The sequence below is a fragment of the Passer domesticus genome, chromosome 20 (genome assembly GCF_036417665.1).
Source record: "Passer domesticus isolate bPasDom1 chromosome 20, bPasDom1.hap1, whole genome shotgun sequence".
In the NCBI taxonomy this organism is placed as follows: domain Eukaryota; kingdom Metazoa; phylum Chordata; class Aves; order Passeriformes; family Passeridae; genus Passer; species Passer domesticus.
Genome location: NC_087493.1, coordinates 5,816,873 through 5,828,268, shown reverse-complemented (window position 1 = coordinate 5,828,268; position 11,396 = coordinate 5,816,873). Strand labels below are relative to the sequence as shown.

General features: G+C 44.0%; 1 protein-coding gene across 2 annotated transcripts; it reads left to right on the top strand.

The window, feature by feature from the left end:
- Positions 1 to 668: 668 nt before the first annotated feature.
- PCTP (phosphatidylcholine transfer protein) lies at positions 669 to 9,838 on the top strand. Of its 2 annotated transcripts, none has more exons than XM_064395477.1 (6): positions 669 to 1,159; positions 3,962 to 4,079; positions 7,599 to 7,678; positions 8,010 to 8,181; positions 8,814 to 8,881; positions 9,394 to 9,838. In XM_064395477.1, exons 1-6 carry the CDS (start codon positions 971 to 973, stop codon positions 9,460 to 9,462), a joined length of 696 nt encoding a protein of 231 aa, XP_064251547.1. In that variant the 5' UTR covers positions 669 to 970; the 3' UTR covers positions 9,463 to 9,838. The 2 variants fall into 2 exon arrangements, with proteins under 2 accessions (XP_064251547.1, XP_064251546.1); XM_064395476.1 differs by lacking the exon at positions 669 to 1,159 and adding an exon at positions 3,149 to 3,188.
- The last annotated feature ends 1,558 nt before the right edge of the window (positions 9,839 to 11,396 follow it).

Genomic DNA, 11,396 nt, shown 5'->3' with positions numbered 1-11,396 from the left:
CCCAGTCTGCCACGGGCCAGGCTGCCCCTCCTCTCTGCCAGGCTGCCTGGGCCTCGGTGTGTGCCAGGGCCACACTCACCTGCCAAGCAGCTCTACAGCCCTTCTGGGTTCTTTATCACAGAATCACAGAATAATGAGGTTGGAAGAGACCTCTAAGATCAAGTCCAACCTATGCCCTAACATCTCAACTAGACTATAGCACCAAGTGCCATGTCCAGTCTTTTTTTAAACACATCCAGAGATGGTGATTCCACCACCTCCCTGGGAAGACAATTCCAGTGCTTTATTATTCTTTCAGTGAAAATTTTTTTCCTAATATCTAACCTATACCTTCCCTGACGTAGCTTGAGACTGTGTCCCCTTGTTCTGTCAGTTGCTGCCCGATGGAAGAGACCGACCCCCACCTGTCTACAACCTCCCTTCAGGAAGTTGTAGAGAGCAATAAGGTCACCTCTAAGCCTCCTCTTCTCCAGGCTAAACAACCCCAGCTCCCTCAAACGTTCCTCGTAGGGCTTGTTTTCCAAGCCCCTCACCAGCCTCGTTGCTCTCCTCTGGACACACTCAAGCATCTAAGCATTTATAGAATACTCTCATAGGTACAGTCCATCAGGAAAACTGCCCGTCAAAATGTGAAGACATACTAAAATACACGCGCCCATAGTGTTCAATCTGCGTCCGTGGGGAGCACCCCAAAGGGCAGGCCCTGGCCATCACACCCACCAGCCTGTCCCCGCTCTGGCACCAGGCTCATGTCACACACGCTCCAAGGCACGACCACCGAGACCCCGCCGAACCCGAGTGCGCACGGAGCGCACCTGCAGGGCAGGGACTCCCCCTGAAGCCGCCGGGACCCCGCGCCCGCTGCCCCGGCCCCGGAGGCTCGGCGGGGCCCGGCCCCGGGGCGGAGCGGGGCGGGCCGAGCGGGGACAGCGCCCGGCCGCAGCGTGAGCCCGCCCGGCCGCCGCCGGGCATGGCGGGGCCGCCGGAGCTGGAGGGAGCGGCGGGGATGGAGGTGGAGGAGCCTTTATCGGGGGGCTTCTCGGAGGAGCAGTTTGGGGCCGCCTGCCGGGAGCTGGACCAGCCGGCGCCGGCCGCGGCGGGGCCCTGGCAGCTCCTGGTGGAGACCACGGACGTGCGGATCTACCGGCTGTACCACGAGGTGGGCGGGCGCGGCCCGGGGCGGCCGGGGGGCGGTGGTGGCGGAGACGGGGGGCGGTGGATGACCGGGATGAGGGGGGCGGTGGGTGACGGCGATGGGGGCGGTGTGTGACCGGGATGCGGGGGGCCGTGTGTGCCGGCGATGGGGGCTGTGGTGAGCGGGATGCGGCGGGCGGTGGTGCCGGGGATGGGGGCTGTGTTTCCTGGGATGCGGGGCCCGCACGGCCCCGCCCGCAGCCGCGGGTTCCCCGCACAGGCCTGGGCTCGGTTTCTGCAGGCTCGCAGCAAGCAGCTTTCCGGGTAATGCCATTAAGTGCTGATGGGAAAGCTGCTGGGCCGCGGTGACCCCGCGGAAGCGAGCTTGTGAGCAGCAGGATGGGGAATTGCCGGGTGCTCCATGTGCCACCCTCCCGAGCCCCCTCGGAGGGGGTTTGCGGTGAGGGGAGTGTGTCCCCAAACATCTCCCGAGATGTGCCCGTGCCATAGCATCCTCCCTCCCCACTTCCCGCCTGTCTCCAGAACTCCCTTCATTGATTTTCCACCCTTTGTCCTCTAAAATCAGGAGGTAGTTCAGAAAGGGTTGGAATGAAATTCTTCCCTTTTCGCGTGATTAACTTCTTTAAAGAACTTCCGTAGTTTAGGAACTGACGTGTGATTGACAGTGTTTCCATTCTGACACAGATTGATTATTCAATACTGACTTCTAAATCCATATATAAATATCCTGGTTTTTTAACTGAGCAATCATAGTTTCCTCTCAGCTCCTTCTGGACTTCATGCTGTTCTTTGTATTTGTATTCTGAGAGATCATTCAGACATGGTGATGTTAGCGAAAACCAGCAAGCATAGAGGGCTGTGCTAAAGTCACAATGGGATGGGGAAAGCCTCTTTAAAAAACCATCACTTCACAGACCTTGGAATTTTCTTTAGTGATAAATAGTCCGTGTTTACAGTGTGAATGTGGCAATGGCAAGATGAGCTTATCAGTAGGTGCACACAGCCTAGGTGAGGCTGGGGTGCCTGCCAGGTATCCAGGCAAGAATCAGTGAGTTGATGGAGTTCAGGGTGCTGGGGCTGTTCCTGCTGGAGTGGATGAAGTAGAGGCTTTAGGGTCAGAGCTCAGCCCAGACCTGTACATGCATTATGCAGTGAATGAAGGCAAAGGAACTTTGGGAAGCTGGAGGCTGGATTTAGCCAGGCACATGGGACCAGGGAAGCCCTGGTTTGCTGCAGTGGCTGTGCTGCTGTTGTGGGAAAGTATCTCGGGCTTCTCTTTCTCATCCTCTTGTGCTTTTATACAGAAGAATTGTAGAGCTAAAAGAACTATTTGAAACAAAAAAAAACCCCTCCCCTATTTACAGGTGTCTGTCATTTTTTAGTGTAGTGTACAATGCCCCTAGATTGGGCTGGATGAACAGATTACATAGAATGCATGGGACCCTTTCAAGTCCAATCTTATGACTCTTCTGGGAAATAAATCTCCTGTTTTGTCTTTCAGTTGCTTCAGATTGCTGCAAGAGAAGATGAAGTCTAGAAGTAGGGTCTTTGTTTAAAGCTGTTACTGGAAAAATTAGCTTTTGGCACTTACTGAACTGCAGCTCCCCTGTAGCAGCAGTAGTCCAGGAAGCTGAAAGCAGCAATTATTCTTCCTGTTGCCTTCTCTTTTTGCCTTGCCTTTCCACCTCCTCTGCAGGCTGCAGAAATAGATCTGGGCCTTCCTGTTCAGTGCTGCATTCCAGCCAAGCTGATTGACTCTCCTGATGACAGGCCTCAGAAAAAGAGAAACATGTCACTCTTGTTGTTAACTTTCTTACTGTAAAATGCTGTTTTTCTCGTGAGAATAAAAATGTTGATGCCTCTTAGAAAGATGATGAGTGCGTGGGGTTACACAGATGCTGAATAGTTCAGGTTTGAAGCTAGTGGTTGGTGCTTCAGTGAAGCCAGAGTGAAGATGGGTAGCTTAAGCTTCTTGCTCACATTACTGTTTTCTGGTACTTGAAATCCTTATCTTCTGGAGTTGATTTGTGAAGGTGAGGAAAAGAAAATTCATCTATTCACTAACAAAATGTATAATCCTTCTTTTCCTTTCCTTGGGAATGCTTCGATTTGATTTCTACAATGTAAATATTAAATACTGTCATTGTTTTAATTCAGTCCTGAACTGTCATTGTTTTAATGTAGTCCTGAACTGGTACTAACAATGGTACAAACATTGCTCTATAGGCACAGATGGAATTACCATATGTTGAAAGTAACATTAAAACAGGAGATATCCTGTACCCCACCCCTTCAGTGCAAACAGCTTTCTGAAAGAAAATAGCTGATAAATATTCAAGGCTGATATGAGTGCATTGTATGTAAGCATGGACATTGTAAAGCATTCTTGTGTCCCAGCCTGATGTGTAAGCATAACTAACTTGCCACAGGAATGTAATGCTTCTGGTAAACCTCAGTGTGGGCAGGATTTAGTCCACACTGACCACTGGAGATGAAAAGGGGACTGTGTTTGTGAAGAAACACGCTCCCTCTGGAACTCCTGATGAAGTAGAAGGGTACTGGTGTAAGGGAAGGAACAGCCATTGTGCAGGGCAGGTCAGCCTGGCTGGATTTACACTTCCATGTATAGATCAAAACGTTGAAAGGTTAAAGACTGAATCTTATATTGTTTTCTGAGCACTTGCTTTCACAGCTCTTGAGCATATTTGTAATTTGTGCCCCACCTAATTTCCTTCAGCTGTTCTCCCTGATGCAGAGTGCTTCCCTTTCCTGTGTGACTTTTCCTCTCTTCATTCTGTTTCCACAGCAATCAGGACTTTATGAATATAAAATCTTTGGTGGTCTTGCTGACGTTCCCCCAAAATTGTGTGTAGATGTCTACATGGACTTGGATTTCAGAAAAGAGTGGGATCAGTATGTTAAAGGTAAGCTCATCTGGGCAGTGTAAAAGCAAGCTGGAGTCCACATTGATTGTTCCCACTAAAACTTCCCTCAAAGGTATTTTGAAGTTACTGCCTCCAAAGACTTTGGGTCAGACTTAAATATCTTTTGGGATAAGGTTGCACTGTGCAAATACACAAATAAACACTGATATGGAATTTCTAATGTCTCAACAGTATTTATCTTTCCTCTGGAATGAATTCTTTCCATATTGGGTAAGCATATGAGTGACATCACTGGTTATGCAGGAGCACCTTGTAACTTCTAGCTGTAATGCTAAGGTTAAATTTTAGCAGATGTCTTGGGGAGAAATGGGGGTGGTACCTTTTGGGCATCTTTGCACATGGCAGTGGAGCAGTGCATCATGGAATAGCAGGTTGGAAGGGACTTCTGGGATCATCTTGTCCAACCTTCCTTGGTGAGAGAACAGTCAAGACAAGATGGCCCAGCACCCTGTTCAGCTGAGTCTTAAAATTTGTCCTTGGGGAGATTATTTCAAAGGCTAATCTCATGGTGAAAATTTTTCCCCAGGCTTCCACCGGTTTGATGCATGATGGAATATCTTTTCCTGAAAGCATGGGTTGTTCTTGGCACCTTTTACAGTCAGGAATGGGTGCATTGAGAGAATGCGTGGTAACTCCAGGCTTTTACAGAGAAAGTAATAACTAATTTAGATAAGTTTATTTAATGTTGTTTTTGAAAAAGGGTGTTAAACCTGGATATCCTATGATGTTAAAACATCTTAAATCAACAGTAACAAGGAAAGGGATCAGCTGATGTATGTATCTAGTAATCCATTTGTTTTAAAGATGGGGAACCTTTTCTTTTTGAGCCTGTGCTTGAAGTCAAAGCAGGGTAGTAAAACTGAAAAGTGGTCTAAGTGTTTTGCTGAACAAAGAGCAGTGTTAAAAACCAAAGACTTCTTAAATGTTGTTCTTGTTAGGTTTAGGACAGCTCCACCGTGAATAATTGCTGATAATGCCAGTGGCTGCATTGATACAGAGACCCGTAAATTTAACTCATGTCAGTCTTGGTCAAATTTAAGGAGTAGTGTCTTCATTAAGAAGTGTTAATTGTCAAAATGCTCAGTAGCTTTCTTGTAGCAAAAGCCATTTTGCCATTACTGAAACAAAGAGTCAGAGTGGGGACTCAGCATTATTGTATTGGATGTAAAAATACTCTGTTGAGTTACTTCAATAGTCTTTAAGTGCATTTAGGAGAAATGAATGCTTCTTAAATAAACACTTTTTTTTTTTATAATTCCTTCATAGAGAAAAGAAAGGAAGCTGCTGGGGGAAGCTACACCCTTAAACTAAAAACTAGATAATGTTGTAGAGCTGACATTTATATCCTTGCTGACCATGGTTTGTTCATCTGTTAATTTATACTTGTGCTGCTGCTTTAAGTCCAGCATTTCACAGAAATTAACTCTTAGAGGGCATAAATATAATGTAATGCTTTTCTTCCTACTTAAAAAATGATGCAAGCCCACTTGTTTTTTAGGATGGTATGTATGATGAAAGTGCTAGCCAGTGTTTTAAATATAACCCCAGTTCAGCCTAGGTTTTTTTCTTTCACATTGGGGAAGAAACCCCAGAAAACTTCCATTGAGTGCCTTCTTTCTCTTGGTGTTACTGTTTTTATTCCTTGGTGCTCTTACAGCCATGCAAGTGGCAATCTAAAGGAGAATTCTCTGCTGAACTGCGGACTGGCATGGAAATAAAAACCTGGCCAGAGAAGAAGTAGCTGTCTTTTTAGCTGAAAAAGCAGCTACTTCTGCATGCTTCCAAATATCCACAAGATGTGGACATCCTGAGGCCTGGTTTGTGCTGCAGCTGCCATTTCAGCAGGGAAGTTGTGACTGAGCTGTAGAGTAGTGACTGAGGTACACGTGCTTCTGTGGGCCTGAGCGATACTGAAACTTGCCAGTCCTGATTGCAGTTCCTGATTGAGATCAGACTTCCCAACAATCTCACAGTAATGACTGGCTGTTGAAGCAGTAAGTGCTGCTATGCCTATTACAGATAGAATGGACTTGTGATCTCTTGCAGTGATGCTAAATGAAATCAGATTATTATTAAAATGCACTGTACTCTGGTTAGAAGTGAATGCAGGTGGGATGTGGTTTATGTATTGTGTGTTTTTCCTGTGTTTGCAAAGATACACAGGTAAATGAGATAGCTAATAACAGTTGTATTGAGGTTTTTAAAACAGTGTCATGGTGCCTTTGTAAAAGGAAATCTCTGTGATTAGGAGTGAAAGTTAAGTGAATAATCCAATGCTCCAGTGACCTCTGGTGGAAAACATAAATGTTGTGGGTTATTACAACACCAGGTGCATCCAGTACTGCTTCAGCTGGAGAAGAGAAGCTGTTTTTGTGGGTGACAGCTGATCTGCAGGGCATGCCAACAGAAGCCTGGTTTGGAATATATTATATAGGGAAAGAATCTCCCATCTGGGGCACTGTTCTGGTCTTGTCAATGAGCTTAGCAGTTTATTCTGGCCTCACTTTCAAAAACCTGGCTCTGAGGGATATAGAGCACCTCAGGCACGAGTCTGCTGTAAGGGAAGAGAAGAGCACTGTGACTGTTAAGGTGAACCACCTTTCTGGATCACACTCTTCTTCACCCCAGAGCCTGAGCCAGCAGAGTTCCCCCTGGCTCAGCCCCATGGCTCGTCAGGTCCATGGCCCTCTGAGTGGCAGTTGCTGCCTCAGGGAAGGAAGCTGTGCTGTAGGTAGTTTTAAAACTCGATTATGTGGTTTGATTAGAACTTATTTTTCTCCTTCATGCCAGACTACTCTCCAACTGAGTCACTGCCATGTTTTAGGCACTATTCTTAGGTTACTTTTTTTTAATATTCTGCTGCCTTCTGATGTGAGTTTCCAGGCAGACTGAAGGTAGTGTAATGAAGACTCATAAACTGCTCAAGATTCTAGTTAGCTGTTGCATGTATATACTGCTGTGAAATTCCTGACAGCTTTTCCAAAATTCATTAATCCCTCATGTAAGATGTCTTCAGGTGTTAGAAAGCTGCACTCATCCTAGTTCCATGTTAATTCAGTATAATTTACAAGGGTAATGACATGCCTGTGAAAAAGCACATTATACTTGTGACTAAGACTTGTGCAGAACATGCACAGGTGAGGAGAAAGCTTTGAGATGGAAAGGCTTTGAATGAGCAAACTGTTGGAAAATGAAGTTAACTCTGTTTCCCCTGTAATTGATTTTATGTTCTGGGGTTTTAAATTTTTTTTTTCCACCAATTAATCCAATAGCCACAGAAAAACATGCCACCGATTTTAGTGTATTTGATTCCTGAACAATCCTGGTACAGAACTTCTTAGTGTCTCTTACTGCTAAAATTCTACATTCATACCAATTTTGACAGGGTTGCATGTAAAATGTGTTTGTGTCTGAAGTCTGAGCAGCTCTTGATACCATCTATATTTCTGTTGCAGTAGAAATTAAAAATATCTAACAGTCTTCTTCTTTCAACCGTAGAACTGTATGAGAAAACATATGATGGTGAAAAAGTAATCTACTGGGAAGTGAAGTACCCTTTTCCTCTCTCAAACAGAGATGTATCCTTTGAAGTTTTTGTTCCTCTTGCAGTTTTTGCCACTTGGTCATCCTGGAATCCCAGCAATGAACTGATTCCATCACTCTGCTGCAGATCTAAGATCTTGCAGTACTTGTGTTACAGGAATATATATGGCGTGAAGAGGAGTGTGGGTGCCTCTTCCCACACAGAGCTAGAGCTCCCATAGCTGAATTACTGCTCTGCAGGATTCAATCCTGTAGGGACACGAGAAACAACTTGAAGGAGGGGCTATTTGTGATGGAATTCACTTGTCAGCTCCCCATCCCTCAGAGTGACATTGTTTTGACGTGCCTCCTCAACTTGCAGTGCAGTATGTGTATGTCCGGGAATGCCGGGAGATGGATGTGCATGGGAGGAAGATCTGGGTTGTGTTAGCAAAAAGTGTGGCTGTTCCTCAGTGCCCTGAGAAGCCTGGTATTATCAGAGTTAAGAGCTATAAACAAAGCCTGGTTATTGAAAGCGATGGCAAGGCTGGATGTAAAGGTAAGACATCAAAAAAATGTGTGACAGGTTGTGTAGCCAGAGAGTGTATATATTAGCAAAACACACAAAGAGGGGGGCTGGAAATTTTAAGCCAAGGGTTACTTTAAAATGAATGAAACCTTTGGAAATGTGCAGTGCAGTGCACCACTGAGAAGAATCTTTTTTTTTTAGCAGTTGGGCTGGGTGGTTAAGAATAGTCTACTGACCACTTCCTTCTGCCCTCCCATCTCACCCCCAGTCTGTACTTCTTTTCCTGCCAGACAGTTCAGCTGGGGAGACTCTGCTGCAATTTTCTTAGCTCAGCAATGATTCAGGTATTGTGTTTGACAGATGTATAGATTAAAGGGTTTGCCTAGAGCTTGACTTCTGTCTGAGGTTAGTCTTTTAAAGGCAGTCTTATTTTATGAGACAGGGTGCCAGAATGGTTTACAGTAATCTAAATGCCTGTTGTGGCTCTGTCAGCTTCCCAGGGGTTAACAGGAAATGCATGTATTTACTTCACATTTCACTTCAGGACAAGTTGAATTTTTTGCAGTTGGTGCTTCAGTGATGCACACTGACAGTTTCTGTCACTGTGTTAGAGCTGAGTCTCAGGTAACTGGTGTCTGGTAACTTCTCTCTCTCCTCTCTAGTCTATATGTACTATTTTGATAATCCTGGTGGCATGATTCCAACCTGGCTGGTCAACTGGGCTGCCAAGGTAAGGAAAGGATACAGATAATGATCTCTGCCTAATCTGTTTCAAGCAGGGAATTCACTGCAGTCATACCCATCTTCTATGTTTTGGACAGAATTAATTTTTTCTGAAACATATATTGGCCTTCCTAGCTTTTACACAGTCCCATATTTATAGTCTAACCATGACAATGGTCTTAATTAATTGACTTATTTTAATTCCTGTCAAATTCCTTTGGTTTGTCAACCAGGCAGGTAAATTTCTGCAGCAAACCCCAAATAATCTGTGTTTCAGAGCATATATGAATAGCCTCAAGACAAGCAAATGTCAATAATGCAGTTTGTTCCCAAAGTATTCGAGGAATGGCTTGATGCTATGTACCAGATCTTAGACTTGTATCTTAGACAATTGTAAATTAGATCTTAAAACTGTATCTGTTTGAAGTCCTTGATCTATTTAATGGGAATTGTCATTTTACTTATGGTTTGTATTGATTTCATTATGCAAGAATAACTTTTCTGCCTTTCTCCTTACAGAGTGGTGTGCCTGCTTTCTTGAAGGATATAAAAAAAGCTTGCCTTAATTATTCTAAGAGCACAAATTGATCTTAATAATTTAATTCCTAGCTCTCTGCTCTTACAGGAGCAGATGTTATATATCACACTGGATAAAATCTACCTCTAATATTGGAAAGAATGAAAGAATTTTATTTTAGTTGATTTATGCCTTGAGTTTTATTAGATTTTTTTCTACTGAAGAGCTGGCCACTGGCAAAGTAGCACCAATATCAGCTGCAGCTTTTGAAAGTGCTCAAGTTTAGCCTTGTTCCCCATGCTTTGCTTGTGCTGGTTGTCAGGTGTCAACTAGAGGAGTTCTGTGCTGGATATGTTACATCTTTGCACAAGAGACAACAATCTTACCAGAAAAATATCTGAACTTGGACTGCAGATTATCTGCATGTGTTATGCCTGGATCTGCTTTTGCTACCCAAGTTTGTCATTCTTAAACTCTCTGCCTGATATAAACCTGAAAAATGCTGAGGGATGAGGTAAATCACTAGAAATGTGCAGTAGGAAGTCTGTGATGCTAAGGTCCCTTAAAAATCCAGATGTAAAAAGATGAAGCCTAAAGCCTTGCATTCACAGCTCTGTACTTCTGTACCAAATGTAAAAACCTTTAGCTGTGTCCAGCTAGAAGAAGAAGGAGCTGCAAAATACTTCTTGCATGTCTGATTTGAGGGGAACAAGTTTTATCTTCAGAGCCAGTAACCTTACCTATAAAGCAGCTTGGATATCCACTTGAAACTGGAGGTAATTTTAAACCGTGTGCCTGCCACCGAATGTGGATGAGCTTGGTGTGGAACTTGGGCTTGCTTGCATTTTTAAATGTCATGCTGACATAAAGACTGGATATAAAAGCTTAACTGAGCAGGAAATTAAATTTCCAGCACCTTTTCTGGGGGGGTGGGGGGGGGTGGGGTGGAGGGACAGGGAGTGCATAAAAGAATGAGAGGATTCTCAGGGATTTAAAATATTCAACATTTTTCCTAAATCTAATTCTGTTTCTGAATGAGTCTGGTAATGGAGTAGGCTTGTGTTGTTAAAAAATAAACAATTGAAATGATGCCTTTACACCTTGTGTGAATATTCCCAATAAATTATTATTTTGTCCAAGTAGTTCTGTCTCCTAGTTTTTCTGTCTCCTAGGTTTAAGAGATCCCAGGCTGGGCACAAATGACAGGCTGATATCATGAGCTGCCTTACTTTTAAAGGATTTTGAAAGAAAAGTTGGATTAGAACCAAGCAGGATTCTTGTGTTCTGCCAGAAGTTCAGGCATTTTTCAATGTTTGACTTGGAGACTGTCACTGGATTGAATATTACAGTGTTACACAACATGATAAAACAAAGTTTTAGAAGGAGACTGAGGATGAATCTTCCTGGAACAATGATGCAGACTAATTAATTTCCAGTTTCTTTCTGAACAAAACTGATCTCTGTGCCACAATAGTCCAAAACTTACCTGTAATTGTAAACCTACCTTAAAATTTGAATTTAAATATTTACAAGCAATGTGTACCTAGTAAGCTGAGTATGTGCACAGAGATTAGTCATATACAAAAGAGGTCATTTTTTCATTCTTTTTCTCCAGACAATCTAAGTTTGTTTAGTCTTTAAGGAAGTGAAAGCAGGAGGAAGACTGGAAGCATTTCATAATCATGAATTCACTTTGTCTTAGTTCCTTGTCACCAAAACAGGGTATCCACGTGTGTGCAGTGTGCTGAGACACAGGCTGAGAGCTCAGGAGGCTGAATGGCTCCATTGTCAATCTGGCTGAAAATCTGATTTCCTGCACACCCTGCACTGAGCGTGTAGAATACACAGCCTGTGCTCACATATCCATGCTGAAACCATTGCACAGGCAGCTTCTTGTGCTATACACAACTTTCTAAATTAAAACACGTTTGATTAAACAGCAGGTACTAAAACCGGCTTTTCCACTGTTTACAAGCAACTAAGCAATGATGTGAGATGAAAGCAA

What these genes read in the sequence shown, in the direction of transcription:
- PCTP (XM_064395477.1), top strand. Translation starts at nt 971, where the DNA reads ATGGCGGGGCCGCCGGAGCTGGAGGGAGCGGCGGGGATGGAGGTGGAG. An exon ending in TCTACCGGCTGTACCACGAG is followed by an intron (nt 1,160 to 3,961) that starts GTGGGCGGGCGC and finishes CTGTTTCCACAG; the next exon opens with CAATCAGGACTTTATGAATA. An exon ending in TTCCTCTCTCAAACAGAGAT is followed by an intron (nt 7,679 to 8,009) that starts GTATCCTTTGAA and finishes CTTGCAGTGCAG; the next exon opens with TATGTGTATGTCCGGGAATG.